The sequence below is a fragment of the Ammospiza nelsoni genome, chromosome 6, assembly GCF_027579445.1.
Source record: "Ammospiza nelsoni isolate bAmmNel1 chromosome 6, bAmmNel1.pri, whole genome shotgun sequence".
Lineage (NCBI taxonomy): Eukaryota > Metazoa > Chordata > Aves > Passeriformes > Passerellidae > Ammospiza > Ammospiza nelsoni.
The window spans coordinates 563,052-585,181 of NC_080638.1; the positions used below are offsets into that span (position 1 = coordinate 563,052).

General features: G+C 42.2%; 1 protein-coding gene and 1 long non-coding RNA gene across 2 annotated transcripts; one reads left to right on the forward strand and one right to left on the reverse strand.

Annotated features, from left to right (window-relative positions):
- The first annotated feature begins 325 nt into the window (after positions 1-325).
- LOC132074166 (uncharacterized) lies at positions 326-8,183 on the forward strand. The gene is made up of 5 exons (XR_009418592.1): positions 326-460; positions 2,529-2,687; positions 4,778-4,915; positions 6,299-6,409; positions 7,291-8,183. It is a non-coding gene; the product is annotated as an uncharacterized LOC132074166 (long non-coding RNA).
- Positions 8,184-9,875: 1,692 nt separating this feature from the next.
- On the reverse strand, positions 9,876-20,616 carry PRRG4 (proline rich and Gla domain 4). Its single transcript, XM_059473737.1, has 6 exons — positions 19,835-20,616; positions 19,204-19,318; positions 15,863-16,026; positions 14,464-14,512; positions 13,599-13,734; positions 9,876-12,476 (listed from the first exon to the last, which is right to left on the reverse strand). The coding sequence occupies exons 2-6, from the start codon at positions 19,307-19,309 to the stop codon at positions 12,257-12,259; spliced, it is 675 nt and encodes a 224-aa protein (XP_059329720.1). The 5' UTR covers positions 19,310-19,318; positions 19,835-20,616; the 3' UTR covers positions 9,876-12,256.
- Positions 20,617-22,130: the final 1,514 nt, after the last annotated feature.

Sequence of the window (22,130 nt, forward strand, 5' to 3'; positions counted from 1 at the left end):
TGTGAAAAATCTCTTTCCAGCTTTCTCGTGTATGCCAAAAGCCAGCTAGCAAGAGAAGAGAGAGAATATCTATCTATTCTTTATTTTTATTTAGTCTAAATTTAAATGGTAAAACTTTCTACTTTAGCTAGGACTGGCTAAAGCAGTTTGTTTTTATTTAGAGCAGCCTAAGCCACCTGGTTTGTAGATGGTAAATTTCTGTGTCTTTTGGTGAGTGGTTGTTAAAACAAAGAATAAGGGAGACGGGCACCATCTGCACAGAGCAGGGTAGCAGCGAAGGAGACATCAGGATGATGAGTGAACTGCGGTGTCTTGCTTTCCCTGCAGATTGAAGATAGGCAGGCCGAGATGAGCAGGAGGAATGTGCCTCAGAGGTAAAGATGAGGAACATGCTCTTGGAAAGAGGGTGACTGCACCTGAAGGCACTGCTCAGAAGAGGAAGGTGTATGCTAATGAGCGAGTAAGTCTTTTGAAGATTCAGTTTGTAGCACTCCAGGCAATTCTGAACCACAGACTGAAATGAATTCTGTAGTGAAATGCATTTAGAAATTTGGCTACAGCCTATCAGATTAGATGTTAAAAAAAAAGCTGCAAAAAACCTCAACATTGGAATGAAAAGACGGAGTGATCAGTATTAAATGAGAAAGAAGAAAAGCATGAGACTTTAGGAGGAAAAGCTGAGGTTCTGCTTTTCTCATGCCTAATTTCAAGAAGCAGCAGGAAGAAATGCAGCCATGGATGGGGAGGGAAAGAAAGGTAAGTGTGAAAGTCATCAGCACTGAGGAGAGGAGCAAAGTCACCCAGAGGCCAGGGCAGAGGCTGGAGGGAGAAGCAGCAGCTCCCCAAAGCCAGAAACCAGCAGAGTGAGTTTTCCTCGTGTTTGCATAAGTTAGCACCTGTGTTGCTTGCAGCTGGAGGAGCCGTGAGGGGGGTGGGAGACTTTCTCTCCCCGGGGTTGCTGTTTTACATATGAACGAGGCCTGATGGTAGAAAATGACTCCAGTTGTATGCTAATAGTGCAGCGTTTGCGCTGCTGATGCTGCTGAAAGTGCCATTTCCAGTGGGGAAGGACCCACAGTTTTTTTATTTCCCTGCAGGATCTCCACTAATCGCCATTATATTATTACACTTAGAGCACATTGCTCCCCTCAAGTGGGGCTGAGAGCAGGGTGATACATGGAACTGATAGGAAGTGCCTTTTCCTTCTACTTGTAGTGTCTGGTTTTCTAGAGTGAACATGTTGCTGTGGAGTTTCTTGTCCTAAATTTGGAAGGGTGTGTTAATAAATTGTAAAACTGCTAGTGTCTTGTTTGGTTTTTTCTTCAAGTAATGGCAACATGAACTGTAAAGAATGCCATTATGTTGTTTATTTCCACTACAGAACTGCTCTAAAGTGAATGTGGGGGTGGGTACATGGCTGTAAAATCATGTTACACGAGAAATCACAAACAAGAACCCGTCCAGATTTGCAGGCAGGGAAATACAGACAGTGCCTTCATGCCACTAAATGAACCACAGACACTGTGCTTCCCTGAGCATTGCTGGAGTAGATCCTTTTTGCTGGCATTCAAATAGTGAAGTTGAGCGAAACAATTTGTGACAGCTGTTGTTAAGTTTAATTTCTTTTACATGGTTTTAATAAAGGTGTAGTAGACTAAAAGCTTAACCACTGATGTCCACAACCATCAGATAAAGTCAGTTTATCCAGTGATTTGCTTTTCCTGTGTATGAGGTCAATCTTGTCCTGAGATCAGCCAGGGAGACTTCCGCGGCTTTCTCATTAAACTGACCCCTGCTGCTCGTTGCTGTCCTCTGTCTAGGAAATCTTCCTCCAAGCTTGTGCATTTTATCTTTTTGTAACAAATGGTATTTTGAAACACTTTTCTCTAAGACAACAATAGAGTATGTTGAGAGTAAGTGCTTTTACAGTACCCTGGTACCCAGGAAACTTACAGGCAGCTTTTCTGAAGGATCTGTTCATAGAAAAAGTCCATTGATAGATCATGTTAGACTTTTTTTAATGTTTAGATTAAAGTGTACATATTAAAATTTGTATTTAGTAGTCATGTTAGGTGTGTTAATGATTCTGAAACTTGGAATCTTGTCTTAATAAGGAATGGTTTTGTTTCAAATGCAGCTGTTGCTTACTGTTTAGAAACTGAGCTTTAGTGGGCTAAAATGCCTTCTGAACTGTAGTGCATAACTTAGTGCCTGTGGCCAGTAGTGATATTGTATGTGCTTCTCTCTGAAGTCAAGAATTTAATATAACAAAAATATCTTGCTGAAACATAATACAATTTTTCTCTCTACTTAAGACCAAAATCTTAAGTTGAAGCACTGTAACACAATCTGTGCAGTGTACCAGCTTGGAGCACTACTGATTTTTTTTGTTTCTCATTTCTTTCCCTAAACAATGAGTCTCCACTTGGAAAAAATAAATCCTTTATAGAATCAAAAATATAATTTGATAGCTAGGAGACAGATATAAGTACTTAAGGTTACACTTTAATGGGAATCATCTGCTTAAGGTCTGAGGAATGATCTCCATGTGCTGCTGCCTCCAGATGTGGCGTGGCAGCAGGGCTGGGCTGCCTCAGCTGCTTGCTGACAACTCAAAGAAGAAAGCCTGACTGTCCCTGCTTCCCTTCTTCACCCTCTCACTTCTAGTGATGGGCTCTGGCCACAGGGTGAGTAATGAATTCACTCCACTGGCTTCCCTTTTTCACCTTTACCTTTTTCTGCCAGAGGTGATTTTTCTGTAATGCTGCTGAGCTGAGTCAGCTGGCTCAGCTGTATTGAGCAGCCAGGAGGAGATGACAGGGGAGTTTTACATCTTGTGGTGAGATGTTGTCTTGGCTGGTGGTGTATTCCACATGGGAATCTCTGGAGTCCAGGAGTGCACTCTGCAGACAGTGCTGGGCTCCTCTGCCTGTGTGACACTTCAGCCAGAATCAAGCCAGCTCTGTTGGAGAACTGTGTGAGCTCACACACACTGCCCCTTAAGGAAAATTTCCTGCTTCTCTTTAAATCATTCACTGTTGCACAAGGCTGAATGGCAATATTGCTTTTTGAGGTCTGGTTACATGTTTAGAGTGAACATATACCAAATGAAATGCAGGATCAAGCTAAGGAATAGTTGGCACTTTTCTGTGATTTTATCATAATTAAAGCAATATAGCAATCACAGATCTAGGGCCAAAAATCCTGCTCCAGTTCATGATTGGCATCAATGTATTTATTTGTAACTGTTATATTTATTTATTAGCTTCTTTGTTGCACAGTGTGCTAGAATTATTACATATGTTACCAGAAGAAATGTAAGCCAGTGTTTGAGTGTGATTGTTTTTTATATTGTATAGCATAGAATCATGGAATGGCCTGGGTTGGAAGGGACCTTGAAGATCATCCAGTTCCAACTCCCTTGCCATGGGCAGGGGCTCATTCTGCTATCCAGGCTGCTCAGAGCTCCATCCAACCTGGCTTTAGACACTTCCAGGGATGGGGCAGCCACAGCTTCTCTGGGCAGCCTGTGCCAGGGCCTCCCCACTCACACAGCAAGGAATCTCCCCCTAAATCTGATATAAAGCTGCTCTTTTTCATTGCAAAGCTCCCCCTTGTTCTGTCACTGCATGCCCTTGTAAAGCCCCTCTCCACTGCTCTGGCAGGCTCCTTGCAGGCGCTGGAGGGCCACAGCTGGGTGACCCCAAAGCCTTCTCCTCTCCAGCTGAGCAACCCCAATTCCCTCAGCCTGTCCTGCTGCGAGAGGTGCTCCATCCCTGTAATCCTGTGCTGTGCTCTGGGCTCCCTGCAGCAGCTCCCTGTCCTGCTGTGCTGGTGCAGAGCTCCAGCTGGGATACCCTGAGCAGAGCAGAGGGGCAGGATCCCCTCTAACCCTGGTGGGCTCCCTGCAGCAGCTCCCTGTCCTGCTGTGCTGGTGCAGAGCTCCAGCTGGGATACCCTGAGCAGAGCAGAGGGGCAGGATCCCCTCTAACCCTGGTGGGCTCCCTGCAGCAGCTCCCTGTCCTGCTGTGCTGGTGCAGAGCTCCAGCTGGGATACCCTGAGCAGAGCAGAGGGGCAGGATCCCCTCCCCAGCTGCTCTCAGGCTGCTCTGGGTGCAGCCCAGGCTGGCATTGGCTTTCTGGGCTCCAGCTGCACACTGCTGGACCCTGTCCAGCCTCTCACCCACCTGCACCCCAAGTCCTTCTCCCCAGGGCTGCTCTGGACCTGCTCATCCCCAGCCTGGACTGGTACCAGGGGCTGCCCTGGCCCAGGTGCAGCACCAGCCCTGGCCTTGTTAAACCACAGGAGATTTCCATGGGCCACCTCTGAGCTTGCCCAGGTCCCTCTGGATGGCAGCCTGTCCTTCAGGAGGGTCACCTGCACCACTGAAGGATGGGATGTACAAGACTGGCTGTCACCATTAGGTCAGACGTGACACACGCATGTGATCAGGGTCCAAGATAAAAAGGTTTTATTTGTGTTCTCCAGCTTATATACTCTTAACAAAACATGATCTTAAGTCGTTAACTATATCTCAATAACTTATTATATTCATTGGTGCAAAGCAATTAATGTCAATATAATTGGCAAAAGTTCTAGAGAAATTTAATAAGACATGTATAAACATCTACTTATGCATGTAGTCTAGCTTACAAAAATTTCCATGTTTTTTTTCTAATCTGTTTCCATGCTGACAGCCTTGTCTTCTTCCTTGCTGTGGATACACTGGAAAATCATCAATTGTTATTTCTTCCATTAACTCAACTTTGCTTGCAGGCCAGCTGTCAAGCCCCTCCATACCTGGCTCTGCAGAAGAACATCGTGGTATGGTACAGCTTTAATGGTGTCATGAGTGTCAGAGCACCAGGCTGGCAGCACAAGGCGCCTGTGCTTTTGACTTCCTTTTCACTGCAGGTACAACAAACCTGACTCTATGCTGTTTTTCCAATGTCTCTCTATCCCCAGTGCCTCCTTTCACAGACAGCATTGCTCCTGTACTTTGCTTTTCCATAACAGATGATGCCTGGTTTTGGTCTTGTTCTGGCTCTTCCGTTGCGTTTCTGTGCCAAAATATTTTTTTCTCTTCCTTTAAGAGGCTTTCAGCTAAACCTGTAAACTGGGCTTTGCAGCAAAATTCTTATTGTGCTTTTGGGCAATTTTTGGTGGACTGAAGAGAATCATGGAAGAATAGTCAGATGCACATGCTGGATCAGCAGCTTCACCTGTTGTTGATGGAAGAAATTAGTTAAGGGCAGAATGTGCAATTAATGGTGCAAGTCTGAGATTACAGCTTGGTTGTTTCAAGTGGACAAAAAGGATTGTATTTCAGCACATAATAGTATTTTATTTTAGAACTATCACAGTATCATAAATAGTTTGCTAACATACACAAACACCTTGGTGCTTAGCTTTCAGTGGCTAACGATGTGTCAACAAAAGCTTTAGAAATAAATTTAATGAATAGCCTTGTGCTGAGAGAATGAATCTTCACAATTGTTTGGAAACAGTGTTTTGGAGACTTGAGGACATTCTTTTTCAAAAACTAATGTTTCAAAGATAAAACAATCAAGCGACTTGAATGTATCTAATCAGATGAAGTTTGAAGAAGTTCAGGCCAAAGCTGAATTGGGTGTGATGTATCAACACATTGTGAAAAGTGCACAAAATGAGATTTCTGCAGCACATGTTTCTGTTGAGCACTGTTGGACAGCTACACATGCTGGATGCAGCACCTTTGTGCAGGCTGTGGCTGCTGCCAGCCTGTGGTATCCTGCAGGAGCAGGAATGAGTGAGTAGATCAGATAGGCAGTAATAACATGAGTTTTGGTTAGGCTTGTTATTAATCACTGGCTGCGTTGTTTGTTGTTGTAATTGGGATTCTGACCAAAGCAGAAAATTGCAGTTGCTTTAACAGATTAGATTTTGCATTTAATTTGGCATGTGGTCTCTTTAAACATGAAGCTAGGCATTAAGATATGTGTGAATAGGGAAGAGAGTGCTGCCTTTCAAAGAGCACACTCTGTCTTGGAACCTCACAGCAAATGCCCTCCTTTGAATTTCTTCACTTACATTGCTCTGTGCATTTATTTGAAAACTTGAGTATGTGTGCAAACAAATTAAGCAAAATCTTCAGAATTCATTTTATTGAGCTAAAGTTGGTCTATGAAAGCTTGACTTCTAACATGACAAAAGATGATGGAGAGCTGGTGCAAAGCTCATTGCAGCAATGAGGAGAAGATCTTATTTCCTTCTTTTTCCCAATCCTCCTCCTGGTCATGTGCTTCCACTCCTTCCAAGGTGCCACCACTGCACTTGTGTTGCCTCAAATCACCCAGTCCTGAGAAAGCTGTCTATGTTTTCACTGGATGATTTATAAAAGGATCCAGTAAGGACCAGAACAGGTATAAGGTAAGTGGGAGAAATGTGCAATGACATTGCACATAGGAAAAACAAAAAAACCTAAATAAAACCTTTGATCTTGAACAAACTCATATTTTTAATAGAGAGTGTTTTGTTTTAACTCTTACTAGAAGACATTTTCCTTTGTATGATATCAATGGTGGGTGTTTAATGTGAAATGTTGGATGTTTATATATTCAATACTTGCTGATCTTTAGAAAAATTAAACTGGAGCTTGAGCCCTACTGAGCAATCAGAGGTGTTTCTTGTTTCTTAAATGAAGTAGGCACTGCTTCAGAAATTAAAATTTCAAAACTTATGTTTAACTGCACCACTTTCTAGATTGAAATATCTTTTCAGGTGCTTTGAAGTCTGTCTGCTCCCTTTAGAGTGTGGGGCTCCCAGAATGGGATGCCTGCCTGCATCTGATGGCCTTTAATGCTTCAGTGCTTCAGTAGTCTGGGTTCCATGGAAAAGCACCTAGTGTTACCAACTATAGCATGCAAGAAAGTGTTACCTACTCCATTTAAAAGAAATCAAAAGGGTTGTCAGAGGTTTTTTTTATTTTTTAATCATAGGCTAAATTAGTATTTTCTCTTTTGCCATGATTAATTTATATAAATGGAGTGAAAGATGGAATTGTTGTCCCAAGACACTTCATGAGAATGAAGCATCTATCCCATCAGCTGTATTTCAAATATCAGTTCAGTTATCTGGTTAAAAAGCTTCATTGGATGTTCAAATATAGGAGATTTGGGTAGTCTGTGGGGAGCTCAGCTCCTCTTGTACGGTTGGAAGAAAAAACACAGCTCTGAATTATTTTCCAGAGGGTAAATCAAAAGTGGCTTAATGTAATGAAATTCACTGTGCTCCATATTTGCTCTGTCTAGCTGCCCTCCTGCCTCTCTGAGGAATTCCACACACACTGCATCATGTGTGCCTCCACTTCAGATTGAAATTGCCATTGCCACGTGAGGAACTCCTGCTTCCAGCCTTGCTTTTGTTCTGCTCCTCACTGGGGAGATCTCACTTACTTCACTACCCCTAGGAAAGGGGTATTTTTTGGTGATACCATCGTGTTAAATCTGCTCACCCAAGGCCTGACAAAAGTCATGGAAGATGGAAGGGTTAACACCTGGTTAAGTCTTGAAGAGTTCATCTTCAGTGCCTGCAGTTCACGAACCTCAGATGCTCAGCTAAACTAGAGCAGTGGAGCAGGAAGATTTTGTCCAGAGCAGAAACTGCCAGTGTTAAAGAAAACAAACCATAGCCCTTTTTCTCTAGCAATAAGTTCTCTATGGCATGAGAAATCATCTAAGAACCATCTAAAATGGTTTGGGTTGGAAGGGAACTTCAAAGGTAATCTAATTCCAACCCCCTGCCATGGGCAGGAACATCTTCATGGATGGAGCCCCATATAAACTGGGGTGGATCCTAAACTTCTCTGGGCAACCTGTGCCAATGTTTCACCATCCTCATGGTAAAAAAACCCTTCCTTATATGTAGTCTAAATCCCTTTCAGTTTAAAACCATTACCACTTAGCCTGTCACAACAGGCCCTGCTAATAAGTTTGTCTCCATTTTCCTCTAAGCCCCCTTTAGGTGCTTTCAGAAGAGTTGGTACCAACTCAATTTAAAAGAAATCAAAAGGGTTGTCAGAGTTTTTTTTCATTTTTTAATCATAGGCTAAATTAGCATTTTCTCTTTTGCTGTGCTTAGTTTGTATAAACATTTATCTGGAAATTGTTTTACAAAATAATATAGAGACTAGCAGAGCTTAAAATATTGCTACCCATTACCCAAAATATGGCAGCACTTGAAATCAAAATTAGAATTAAATATAGCCAGTGACAAGTGCATTCAAAATGTTCTGACAGACAAGTAGAAGGAAACATGTTCATAAGATTAAGTAATTTTTTATACAGTTCAGAAATTACTGGAAATAGTCAAAAATAGCTAAATAAAGAGCAGAGAAGATCTGCTTAAGATTTTTGAGAGGAAAACACGTACAAGTTCTTTGTTGTGGAAATGATAGTGATAAATTTGTAGTGACAGGAATTAATTGAAAGGTGTTTACAGTATGGAAAGGCCGTGCTTGAAGTGTTTGAAAATGGCTTTTAAACCCAGAATTTCCTTCCTGTTCTCTATACCACATGGAACAAGCAAGGATAGCAGCAGTAAAAGTTCTGTTGGCAGGAGAGACTGTGGATAGAAAAGTTTGGTTTGTTGCTTGTTTTTGGTTTTTTTTATTACTTTGATGGTTTATTTAAAGCTAGAAATAGTGTTGCTAAGCTGCAGGTAATAAATTAATCTTATTCACAGCTGATAATCTGAGGAATGATAAGGAATTTTGCTACGCTTTTCAGATTTCAAATATAACTTTTAAGGGCAGATCAGACTGAAACATTCCAGTTAATAGAAGTGGGCATCATTATAACAATAGAATACTCTGAACTGGGTTTGGCAACAGCATTGTGGTAAAGAATTTGGCAGAGCATTATACTTTTTATTACCTGAAGTGATCAGTTATCTCATTTTCTTGCTCCAATCCCAGTTCAGCTGCAGCCAATAAAAACCTTGAGAGGACCAGAATCAAATGTTTCAGAGCTCACATTTTCATCAGCTGTGGTGAGGAAATGCACTTCCACGTTGTGCTTTGGTTCTGCTGTTCCAATGAATTCACAAAAACCCCAACAACCCCCTGCCCTATAAATGCATAATTGATAGAACATAGAGCAGGCTTTATTATTGCAGTAGTAAACAGGTTCAGTGATTTATTTTTCAACTGACACAGCCAGAGATCACTTTCCTGACCCTTATAATTTGCCCTAATTAATGAACTGTCTTGTTTTCTAAAATGTTGCATGCTGTAATCTTCTGTGATGCTGAAAAGGTTGTTCTGGAAAATTGTTCAAGGCAATGGCTAACAGCACTTATAGTGACACGTTTAAAACAGAATATTTGTGTTTACCAGTGTTTTGTTTAGACAGTTCTGTTTCCAACAGTCATAGTAGATCTCTGTTAAATCACTTAAAATCCAGTGTCTTTCCTAAAGGTCCTGGAAAGAAACACCAAAATCAAACCTCTGACAGTTTAAATCTCTATACAAGTTAACTTGCTGCTGCTTTGCTCCTCAAAAATCTTCCTCCTCCTCTTCCTACTTAATCACAAAATGCTTTGGATTGGGAAAGGCCTTAAAGATCATCGAGTTCCAGACAGCCTGCCATGGGCAGGGACACCTTCCACAGGACCAGGTTGCTCCAAGCCCCATCCAACCTGGCCTGGAGCTTTTCCAGGGATCCAGGGGCAGCCTGTGCAGCACCACCCTCACAGTAAAGGAATTTTTCCCAATATCCAATCTAAGCCTGGTCTCTGTCAGGGTCATTTGCTGCTTTATGTATTCTAATAGCAACTCCATTTTCAAAAGAAGCTACATGTAAAATTTGCAAGCGTGGCAAAATAAATGAATTTGAATTTTAATCTAAATTCATCACTCCCTATAGTCTGTCTCTTGTTGATTTTGCCTCTGTTAACCCTGTTGAATTATGATTTCTAAAGAGAGACCAGATACAAGGTAAGAGGGGGCCAGGAGTCAGTGCATGAAAGAAGGAAAACAAACTCAACCCAGACAAGTGGCATTCAAAGGAATTCTGTCCCTCTACAAGGAGAGGTAAGTTTACACTGTATTCAACTAAATTTTAAACTTTGTTCCTTCTTTGCAAAAGGCAGGATGTGTCTCCCAAATTATCATGCCGTGTGCAACCAGTGTTTGAATGTCAGTCCTGCACATTCTCAGGGTCTAAGGTGCAGATTCCTTGAGTAAATTTGAATGTTTTACTCTACTGAAAGGGCATTTTACTGCCCAGAGCACTACACCATTGATGTTTAACAGTTACACCCTCTTAAGTTTTTTTTATTAATTATGAAGGATGAGATTTTTCTTGCATTTGATGGAATCAGCTGCAAATAATTTGTAGGAACAGTAGAAAAATCAAATGTCCGGTGATTGAATGGGATTCTGTACGATTTCTGTAGTGTGTTTAAAATTTGCCTTTGCCAGATGTCTGTAGCAACATTACAGAATCTCTGAATGGTCACAAGCCCTGTGAAATCCCTTTCCTTTGCAGTGCTCCTGTCAGTTCCGTAAGTTAGTAATTTTTGAGTCCCAGGAAAAAATTAGGTAAAAGTGTGCCCTAGAGCTCAAAATGCACATTAAAAAAATTGAAAAATTGTTAGGCAAATGAAAGGGAAATATGGGAGAATGTTTTTGCAAGCTTATGATTGCATAGCTTGTCATCACCTTGTATTTTGATAATCAACAGTGACCTCACACAATTCAGTCTTCAAGAACTCTCAAATGCTTTCACAAGCAGGGCAAAAGTGAATTGAAACATCCCAACATGGGGATTCCCCCATCTCTCAACAAAAAAATGGAGGTGGAGCGAGATTTGTGACTCACCAAAAGCCAAATTGGATGGTGAAGCTTTGTGAACAGGAACGCCAATGGCACTGCCACCAACTGCACTGTACTTGTTTTTCAAAGGGCAAGACTTCGTTGTGCAGCACTGCCAGTGTGCCCCCTTTACATTCCAAGACTTGAAGTGTTTCCATCATTACAAAGACATTTACAGATTGAAAATCTCAAATTTCTGCATCTCGGTCAACAACACAGTAGCTTCCAGTATGTTAAAAAAATAAGATTCAGTGAAGTATTTCATATTCATTTCAACCCTTAATCCTTTAACTTATAAAGTGGATTGTAGGCACCAAATTGAAATAGAATTTGCTGTTGTCAGCATTGACTCAATGAGGGGGGAAAAAAGAAGATGTAAAATTCATGGTGGCTACAGCTGTAGATACAGAAAGTGTCTTGACACAGAGAACCAATAACTCCCAGGAGTTCTTGACTCTTGATATTTGAGCTAATATGATGTTTCATTCTACTTAAAGGAATCATTTTGTCATCCCTTTAGTGGTAGACACATTTATTAAAGTGCTTCTGGGGGTAGGTTGGGCTTTGGTTTGAAAGTTAAGTGTTTCTCTCTACATTTCAGTCTTTAAACCATGAAAGAAACATTAGCTGTGAAACCTGAGCATCTTTTTAAAAAGGGACAAATCTCTGGCTTTTTGCTCAACATTCACTGGCCCACAGTATTCTATTTCCTCTCTTTGACCTGTTCAACGTCAAAACAATTTGATGCAAGTGTGCTTTGCCTGAATTGGCAGTGTGCTTCCTTTTGATGCAAAATTATCACACAAAAATACAACCAATTAAGTTGTGTGACCAGCAATGTCTAAACCAAACCAGTGTAATCCACTAGCAGTACTATAAATATATATATATATATATGTATATTTGACAGATCAAGCCATGAAATAATTTTTGCACTCAAGTCCATTACAAGAATGAATAGAAAATTCACCCAGCAAAGAAGTGAATATGTCAAACAACAAAGTAGACTTCCTATGGTGGTTTAAAATATTAAGTCACAAAAAATTGCTAGTGTCAATATGAGCAATTAAAATACTGTTCTTTCTGAAGAAAAAGAAGATGAAACTATTAATGAAGAATCAATAGTTTGATGAGATGGCTCATAAGGAAGAGGGCAGCAGTGCAAGACTTGCTCTTTCTGCATTCTCTCCTCTTGGCACATTGCCTTTGTGCAAAGAACAGTCCTGCAGCCTTTGTGCCAGGTGCCCTCTTTTCCCAAACGGGAACTTCACTGCTCCCTCGCCGTCCAGAAGATCTTTCACATTTCTGTAAGTCATCTTGCAATATGCAAGGAAAGCGCGCACTTTTCTCAAAAGCATGTTATGTTCCAGCAACCCGCCCCGAGCCCAGCAGCAGGTGCGTGCCTAGGGGCCAGGGAGGGACATGGACTTTCTGAAGAGCCGGGGGTGCCCGGGGGGCCCTGGGTAAGGGGGTGGGGGCACGGCGTGCTGGCCATCAGAGGCCACTGCCTGCTCGTAGGTGGGCAGCTCCGGGTCCTCGGGAAGGGGGCTCAAGGAGAACTCCTCGTGCCTCCTGAAGATGTTGGCTGAATTCCTTCTTCTGCTCCTCACATAACCCATGTACCTAAACAAAGGCAACAGCAGGTGAGTGGAAAGTTCTGCTTTAAAGGGAAGCAAGAAGATGAAGTATTGTGTTTGTGGAATGAAGGAAGGAATGATGAATGTGGCTCCGTGTTCTCAGAAAATTAATTTATTATTTTAGGACACTGTGCTATATTAGAGAATGCTACACTAGACTATGCTAAAGAATACAGAAAGGATACTTACTGAATGCTAAAAAGATAATAATGAAAACTCCTGACTCTTTCCAGAGCCCCAACACAGCTTGGCCCTGATTGGCCAAAGAGTGAAAACAACTCACAGCAGAACCCAACGAAACAATCACCTGTGGGAAAACAATCTCCAAACACATTGCACATGTGAGCACAACACAGGAGAAGCAAATGAGATAATTATTGTTTTCCTTTTTCTCTGAGGCTTCTCAGCTTCCCAGGAGAGAAATCCTGGATGAAGGGATTTTTCAGGGAATGCGAATGCCACAATTAAGTCTTAAGCACAAAATAAACAAAACCCCAAACAACCCAAAAAAACTCCACAAGAGAAAAACCATGCTTTCAGTGATCACAAAGACCAGAATACTCTCTCCAAACCACAGGGTAAGAACAGCTCAATGATGTGACATTTATAGGGAAGAGGAAGCACAGAATCCTTTTATATTCCTTTCAAGATTAGGACAAAGGAGCATTCAGAAGTAGAGACTTGGTAAAAAAGCATTTCCTCCACACTGCTTCATCATCTACTACCACAACTACTTCACATCTGAGGCAGAGCACATGCCATGAGAGCATTCAGCTTATTTGAAAGCACCAACAGAACATGTTAGACTTCACATTGCAGGCCAATTATTCCATCATAGTAAGAATATTTTGAAATGAAGAACACACACAAGTTAAAAAAAAAGAAAAACCCAAAGGTTCGGGAGTGCAATATTGTTTTATGTTTTTGTGTTATTAACTACTGCTGGTGCTCACTTAACTTTGCTTCTAGGCAAGTAAGAACTCGAACTTCCACTGGATTTTCTGAGAACACAATAGTTAGACCAACCCACAGTGATTTTTAAATGCCACTCTTAAGCAAGAGTTTGTTTTGTGCGTGTTTGGGTTTTTTAAGCAGTGAAATTCCTTACCCTGGTGGCTGCCTTGATTTGCATCTGCTCTTGCAGCAGTAGAAGACAATCAGTGCAATTATAACCAACAGCACTCCAGCAGCAACCAGGCTGATGAGCAGCCCTGTGACATTAATCTTCTGCAGTGCCTCATCACCTGGAGAGAAAACATGGGTGATTTTCATTCTGTTCCTTCCATCTACCCAGCCCGCAGTGTTCACTGTAAAATACTATTTTAGCACTGCTATTAGGCTGCTCCTTCCACAAATGTCTAACTTGCTGTAAGAAGCTTTAAATCTGAGCAACACAACCCAAGAGAATCATTCACAGTCGACTTAAAACAAAAGGGAGTCAGTGCCCCCTTTTCTCTACAGGAAACTGTTGAGATGCCTGTCTTCCAAAGCCTTCCAAATATTCCTTCATGTACTTGTGTCCTTGATCAGATCCAACTGACCATTTTTTATTAAATAAAATTATTAAATTGATTTAAATTTATTAATTAATTATTAAATATATTAAAATTATCTGGCATCAGACTACTCTGAGCCTAAATCAGGCTGTTATATATTACTATTGAAGAAATAGGGAGGAGACAAAACCAAACCAAACCAAACCACAGAGCAGCCACAGAATCACTGCCAAGTTTACCAATTGTGTAATAAAGGAATGGTCAAGGAAATTACCTGCAGACGTATATTGGATCCCACTTTAAGATGCTTCAGGTTTATCATATCAGGAAATTAAATATATTTGCACAGTTCACAGTGATCTTCAGTAAAAAGATAATTTCTGATTTCCTTAACTGATTGCATGATCTATTAAGAATGTACTATTATAACAACCAGAAAATATGGCAATATAATAAAAAAGTAAAAAGATGACTTACCTAATTTTATGTTAGGGCCTTTAGTTGAATAGTCTTTCCAAAAATCCATCTATAAAACCCAAAAAGAATCAGATTTATATGAGATAAATAAGTTACAGGTTATATTTAATATGGTACCTTGGGCAGAATTTAGCAGTGGCATAAACAGAAATAACTCCTGCTGAGGGATTTGTATTTACTCATCCCATGGTATTTTTCTTCTACAACTTTGCATTAAAATTTCTCAGATCCCAGCTGGTAAAAGAAAAAAGTGCATTTAACTATAGTGTTACCTCACATTTTTGCCAGATGACAATAGAAATGAGGGTATATTCTGACACCAAAAAATGCTTACAATTATTTGTTTTCAAATCCCTACAAAACAGTATTTGTGGCAAAGTTAAATTCTTAAAATTCCAACATTTGAATTCACATCAGCTAGGAAAAATAGTGGGATCCATTTAAGAGAAGAACTTTAACGTTTTATGACCATCAGGCATTAAATGTGTTGAGTTATAATTTTCGCTTTTGCTACCAGACAAAAGACTCAAGCAAAATTTCAATTTAGCCAATTTGGCCTTTTTCTTAGGAAATTGTTCGTAATGGCAAGCTAACACTTCCACCTTTAGAACAGGGGTGAATTCCTCATTCTTTGTGCAGAGCACACCTAGAATCACAAAAAGAGTCTTGCTGCTTGTGCAACAACCAGTCTTCAGACAATCCTCACATTCCTTTACTGAGCTGAAAGGTTTCTCATTGTTTCTTTTTATATTTATATATATTTATATATATAAATATATTTTTACACATATTTATATATATTTATATATATTTAGATACCAGGTTTCTTGTTAGCCATGTCTAGGTGGGGAGGTAGAATGTGGTGCTACAGGAATACCCAGCAATAACTGAACTGCAGTTTTGCCTCTTACAAAACACTTCTAAGCATGACACAAGGAGGCAATCAGTCAATTAATACATTTATAATTAATAATGTGAAACATTTAAACTGGATGCTGAGAAGTTACTAAAAAAATCCAGAAGTCTGAAAAATCTAGGAATAGCCACAAGTGGGACTTCTGAAGCTTCATTTCTATTTGTTGGCAGAATTAAAGGCAACATCTAATGTCTTTAAGACAATATTCATATATTAAGACAACACTGATATATTAAGGCATTATTCATATATTAAGACATTATTCAACATATTCAAGTGCATTCACTGTGTACCTAAAGCAAGAACCCCATGTAATTGGGATATCTGCTTTTACAACAAAATAAGCAGTCATCTCTCAGTGATGTGTTAGAGGATTTACAGTATTTGTGTACAATAATGTATGTTGCAATAATTTCTGTATAAAAATACGGTTATTTAGCCAATAACCTCCCTCATTAAATTAAATGCAATTTGAACTGCTACCGTTTTATCAGGGTCTTCAAAAATTTCTCTTGCTTCTTCATAATTGCACAGTTCTTCATTGCATTCCCTTTCCAGGTTATCGGCTGTGAATGCTTCAAAATCAAATCTGTTGTTCAGAAGATGTCGTCCAATGAATAAATTGGCCTCCCTTGCAGATGTGAACACTAATGAAGAAAACAAAAAAAAAGTTGATTTAAAACAAGTTAGGAAGGCTAAATTTTGTATTTTTAAAGAATGGTAAAGATTTTAAAGGAGCACGTTGGGATAATTTCTTCCCCTAGCATCACTCAGCTACATACAAGGGAAAGATCAAAGTCTCCTCCTAAAATTTCTTCTTCACTACTATATTTTCTAACTATGTAACATGAAATAAATGTATTTGCCTTTCTCAAAAGCCATCTCAGCTATTCCTTATCCGGGCCAAGAGAATTTGATTGCCATGAGAACTGCTGGTCCAGTTTTGGTGTGACCCCTGGTGGGATGTCAGCAGCAGTTTTTACTGGAGCTCTTAAGAACAAAGAAATTGTCACACAAAGCAAAATTCAGCCAGATGCAAAGTAAGCAACACCCTGACCTAGTGGGGGAAGGAGACAAGGGTGGGGGAAGGAAAAAACCAAATATACCTTTATCAATATTCTGGTATCTGTGAGTCACAGTTTTATTTACAGAATTTAGTTTTTAAATCACATCAGCAGATTCCTAGTCATTCTACAATTGTTCTCCTTTCACAATCGTGGCACCAAACTTTATGTAAAGGTGCCTTATTGCCAAGTTTATTTGTTTTAAATTTGTCCGTGATATGAGTTTTACTGACAACATGCATTTCTGAAGAGAAGAGATTCTCTTCTTTTGTGTTCCATGAGGCCTCATGGATTAAGTGGTGAGGTAAGATTCCAGAACAGTGAGTGAAATTATAGAAGGCTTTGGAATACAGGAATGTATTTCCTCACTAGGCATTTTCCATAGTCAAGTTTTAGCCTGCTCTTGCTACAGTTTCTTATTAAAAAAAAAAAAGGAAAAAAAAAGGGCAAAACCAAATTTCTAGTGAAAGCCTAATCTATGTCCACAAAATTCAGGCTATTTGGTTGAGCAAAATGACTAGAGGATTATTTTTGCAAGTGTAATGCAGAAACAGCATTGTTACACACCAAGCTGGATGGCTGAAAAAGGAGATGAGATTCAGGATAAAGTTATTCAGCTACAAATTAGCTTTGTGTTCTTGTTAGCCTGTTTGGCAAGATTATCACATCGCTCTGGAATTTTCACCCCAAGAGTCACTGTTAGATCTTGCAGTGCTCTCTCATAACACTCTGCTCTCTGAAAAATGGGAAAAGTGCAGCATAACTTAAATACTGGCTGTTTATGGCTTTAATATGATAGAATATTTAAGGAATATGACAGCATATATTTATATCATTTGCACACTGTTACACTGTGTACTGAAGGAGCTACACGTGTGTACGTGCATTTGGTTTTGTTATTTTAAAGCAATTGTGAGAAAATCTAAGCTTAAAATATTTATACTATACCTAGAGAGTAAGCAGAGAAAAGAACTTAACAAAAACAAAACAAAACCAAAACAAACAAAAACCCCAAACAAACAAAAACAAAAGCCAAAATCAAAACTCCCTCAAACCCGCAAGTGGAAAGGGAAAATAATTACATGGGGCAAGAAAAAATATTATCAATATTCTTGGATCAGTGCAAATTACAAAAGTAACTTCGTTCTTCTGAAGCAGAGATCTTCAGTTTTGCTCAGTAGTGTTTCACTCTTTACCATGCAAGTAGTATTAGCTGTCCTGTGAATTATCTTAGAGAACTGATGCACTTTGCTTAAAATGCAATGCGTAATCAAACTGCCTGGAGCCTAGAACCCTCAATTCCCAGGGATACATGGCCCATTTTTTCTTTTTAAGAATTTTTATCCATTTATCTGCACTTTTTTCACTTTGTCATATATCTCCATCTCCAACTTACTTGCTACCTGGAGATTAAAACAGTGTTTGAAAAATGAAACAGATGGATTTGAACTGAGCATCAAATGAGAGGGTCCTGAATGCAGTTCTGCAGTCCTTGTTTTGAGAAAATGATCCAGGCAGTTTTAGGGTGCCCAGCATTTAATTATTTAATTAAAAATGCAACCACACAATACTCTCAGTGAAGCAGCTCTGCAGGTAAAAGATGCTCACAAAATGCTGAAGGGCGACCTCTCAATGCAGGTCCCCCATACCTTTGGCAACTGTTCTATTTTTTTTTTTGCTAAATTATTAGATTTTTTTTAATATATATATATATAATATAAAATTCAATATTTTATTGATATTACTATTATTGGATATTATAATATTAATATTATTGATATTAATTGGATATACTTCTCTTTCCAACTCTGTCTTTAAAGGAGGAATGGTCTGGGCCTATTGTGAGGTCTCACAGGAGCTCACAGGGAAGGGGCAGCCTGATGTTTCATGCCCAGAGCAAGATGGATTTTAGCAAATCATCTGTCACAAGCACTTTTCTGCTAGCCATGGTTTCTGCTCCTCATACTGCCCTGAAGGAGCCTCCTGACTTTTTAAAAGTCTTTAAAATGATGACTTTTTTAAATCTGTCTTAAGGTTTCAGCACTCCTTGTCCACTGAGAAGACTGGACAGCTAAGGCAGGAATTTATTTTTGAAGCCCTTAAAATGCTAACCAGCCTTTGCTTTGTAGTGCTTGAGTCTCTGAGGGGAATTTATTTGTTTTTTACTTCTCTCCCTCCACAGGGAAGAACTGCAAAAGCAGCACTATGCTCCTCTTTCCAGGTGTTGTAAGGGGGCCTGGCATTGAGAGCAAATAGCAATTTCAAAAAACAACCAAATCAACCATTTCAAACATAAAGCAGTTTCAGATATGCAAATACAACTGTGATGTGCTGAGAGAATACCAAAACAATGCTGTCTTAACACAGGCTTCAAACTTTTTTGAATTTTGATGTTACCTAAAGGATTCTGGTTGTATCAGCCACAATAATGCCAGGGGGCTGGAAAAATTTCAATTGTCCCAATCTGCACTTACGACAAGGTCTGATAAATACTTGATATGAACACCAAAGTCAATTATCGCTCATTTCAGCAAGAGGTATTAAAATAATCTGAAATCAGGCATAAAGCAGCATAATTTTGTCATAAAGTAAAAACACCAAAAAAAAAACAACAACAAAAAAAACCCCAAAAACCAACTAAACCATAAAAAACCAAAACAACAACTACCAAAACAACAATAGCCAAACAATTAAAGAAGCCAGCAGAGCAAACTTAGAAACAATTTTGGAAAGCACAAAGTCACGTTAAAACTGAGCTACCATCTTTCCATTCCGGTTGCTCCGAGTCCTTTGATCCGCCGGGGCAGTGAGGAAAGGCGAGCACCGCCACACGCAGCTGACACAGCAGCACCAACACGGCGAGCATGGCCGGGATCTGCCGGACAGAAACGAACGTGAGTTAAGCAGCAGCGACAGCGCAATCCTCTGAAGTGTCAGCGCTGAGTGAACGCTGAGTGAATCCTGATCTGAAGTCATCCAGCGCAAGCACCTACACGCACGGGGGGCACCGACCCGGACAGGTCCTGCCTGTCTCTCGCGGAGCTCTGGTTGTGTAACACCGCCCATGTCACCGCTCCGGCCGCCTCCTGCTCTCCTGTCCCGGCCCAGCAGAGCGGCGGCCCCCGGGGAAGGGCCCCGCAGGGTGGGCTCTGACACCGGCAGTGCTGCCTTTTGTAGGAGGAAACAAAATCCCCCCGACGGGAACAGGTACAAAGCCCGTTTTGTCAGAGGGGTGAAATAAACCCGGAGCCACCCGACACGGGTAAAAACAGCATCGCCGCCCGGGGGATGGACGTGCCACAGGCACTGGGGCCACGGCAGGGCGGGGGACAGCCTTTCCTCTGGGGCCCGGGCAGAGCCGGGAGAGAAGGAGCAGCCAGCGCCGCCCTACCTGTCCCGGCGGGACAGCCTTTCCCTGGCCGTACGGACCGGGTGTGGGACAGCCTTCCCCCGGCCGTGCGGACCGGGTGTGGGACAGCCTTCCCCCGGCTGTACGGACCGGGTGTGGGACAGCCTTCCCCCGGCCGTGCGGACCGGGTGTGGGACAGCCTTCCCCCGGCCGTGCGGACCGGGTGTGGGACAGCCTTCCCCCGGCCGTGCGGACCGGGTGTGGGACAGCCTTTCCCTGGCTGTACGGACCGGGTGTGGGACAGCCTTTCCCTGGCTGTACGGACCGGGTGTGGATCAGCCTTCCCCCGGCTGTACGGATCGGGTGAGGATCAGCCTCTTCCCGGCTGTGTGGATGAGGAGCTGGGACAGCCTTTCCCTGGGCTGTACGGATCGGGTGAGGATCAGCCTCTTCCTGGCTGTGCGGATCAGGTGTGGATCAGCCTTCCCCCGGCAGTGCGGATCAGGTGAGGATCAGCCTCTTCCTGGCTGTGCGGATCGAGTCCTGGGACAGCCTTTCCCTGGCTGAGTGGATCAGGTGTGGATCAGCCTCTTCCTTACTGTGTGGATCAGCCTCTCCCTGGCGGTGTGGATCAGGTGCGGATCAGCCTCCCCCGGCAGTGCGGATCAGGTGTGGATCAGCCTCTCCCTGGTGGCGTGGATCAGGTGTGGATCAGCCTTTTCCCGGCAATGTGGATCAGTTGTGGATCAGCCTCTCCCTGGCTGTGCAGATCAGCGTTTTCCCGGCAATGTGGATCAGTTGCGGATCAGCCTTTCCCGGGCAATGTGGATCAGCCTCTCCCGGGAAGGGCGCGGCGCAGTCCCGGGGCCGCACCGGGGCCGCCCCCGCCCGCTCTGCCCGAGCCCGGCCGGGGCCGCCCCGGGGCGGGGCAGGAACGCCCCTGGAGCGTGGGCACCGAGGGGTCACGGCGGGCGCCGGGATGGCTGCAGGAGGGGTTTGCCCTGGGCTTTGTTTCCAGACACCTGCCTGACCCCGCACAGGCAGCGGGTCCTTTCCGCTCCTGCAATCCCCGAGCCTGGCTTTGTGCCCCGGGTTCCCGGCGGCGCTGAGAAGCTGGCGGGGGTTTTTCCCCGGAGGAAGGCGCTGATGGCGCAGCAGCGGCTGTGGCTGAGCCGGGGCGGGGCAGGGTGCGCCCCGTTAAGCAAGCTTGTACCTATCGGCAAGCATTTGGCCGTCACAGAGCCTTGTCTCCGCCAAACTCTCCGAGCCAGGCAGCTGGAAGGACCAGCAGTAGCTTTACACTTGTGAAAACAATGGTTTTGTTCCTTTTTCTGTTGGTTTTGGTTTGTTTGTCCGTTTTAGTGTTTGGGGTTTGTTTGTTTGTTTGTTTTGGGTCAGCGCCGCTAAACCTTAACCTTAGGGGCTTGAAAGGGGCAGAAGTGGCTCCCTGAAATGCAGGAGGCCGGTTTGCACCAGCACACTCCCATTCAGGAGCTCCCATCACTCTCCTTCGCACAGCAATGGGTCTGGGGCTCTTTTGCCTTCTCCTTCTCGGCTTCCCATGTGCTGGAAGGATTTGTGTAATACTGCGTGCTAGGAATATGAACTATGTGAAAAATTTTGGGATAGGCTGGGTTGGGTTAAAAGCTGTACACCAAAGAAACTCTGGGGATACGTGAGTGTTATGGTTTTGCTACCAGGAAATCCAGGGGCTGACAGTGATTTGTGTCTGTGCTTGCGTGTCTCCAGTAGTGACTTTGGATTGTGTTCTTTATTTAAGTGCTGGAGTGGCTTGTATATACAGAAACAGGAAAGAGTAGAGTGAGAGAGTATTGGATAACACTAGTGGAAGTGATCAGAAACTCCCTGGAGAAAAACAGAACCTTCTGATGTGTGAAATAAGGGGAACTGTTTGGAGGAATGATGACTGTAGTTAAATATTTACTTTATGACATCAACACGCTGCCGTTCAGAGGTACTTGACGAACATGTAACTTAGAAGCTGGGATGACTCTAATGCTTTTTAGCTGGTGGAACTCTCAACAGAAAATTCTATATTCTGATTGTGTAGGTGCTTATAACACGGTGGAGAACTAAGATAATATTTTAGAAGAAAACAGTATAGATTGTTTATTATCTAGATAATACCAAGGAGATAAGAACACTTGCCTGCTACTTGTTGGAAGGCAGGAGATACTAGCATTACTTTGTAAAGGGCCTTACAGCTTGATCCCATGTCCCTCTGCTCAACCCTCATGCTGAGTTCCTACCTGAGTGTCTCAGAGGGTGGAGCCAGCTGTGAAATAGCTGCTGACAGCTCCAGTGCAAGGGCATGAAT

What these genes read in the sequence shown, in the direction of transcription:
- PRRG4 (XM_059473737.1), bottom strand. Translation starts at nt 19,309, where the DNA reads ATGCTCGCCGTGTTGGTGCTGCTGTGTCAGCTGCGTGTGGCGGTGCTC. An exon ending in TTGAAGACCCTGATAAAACG is followed by an intron (nt 14,513 to 15,862) that starts GTAGCAGTTCAA and finishes TGGGTTTTATAG; the next exon opens with ATGGATTTTTGGAAAGACTA. An exon ending in AGGCCCTAACATAAAATTAG is followed by an intron (nt 13,735 to 14,463) that starts GTAAGTCATCTT and finishes TTTTCTCTCCAG; the next exon opens with GTGATGAGGCACTGCAGAAG.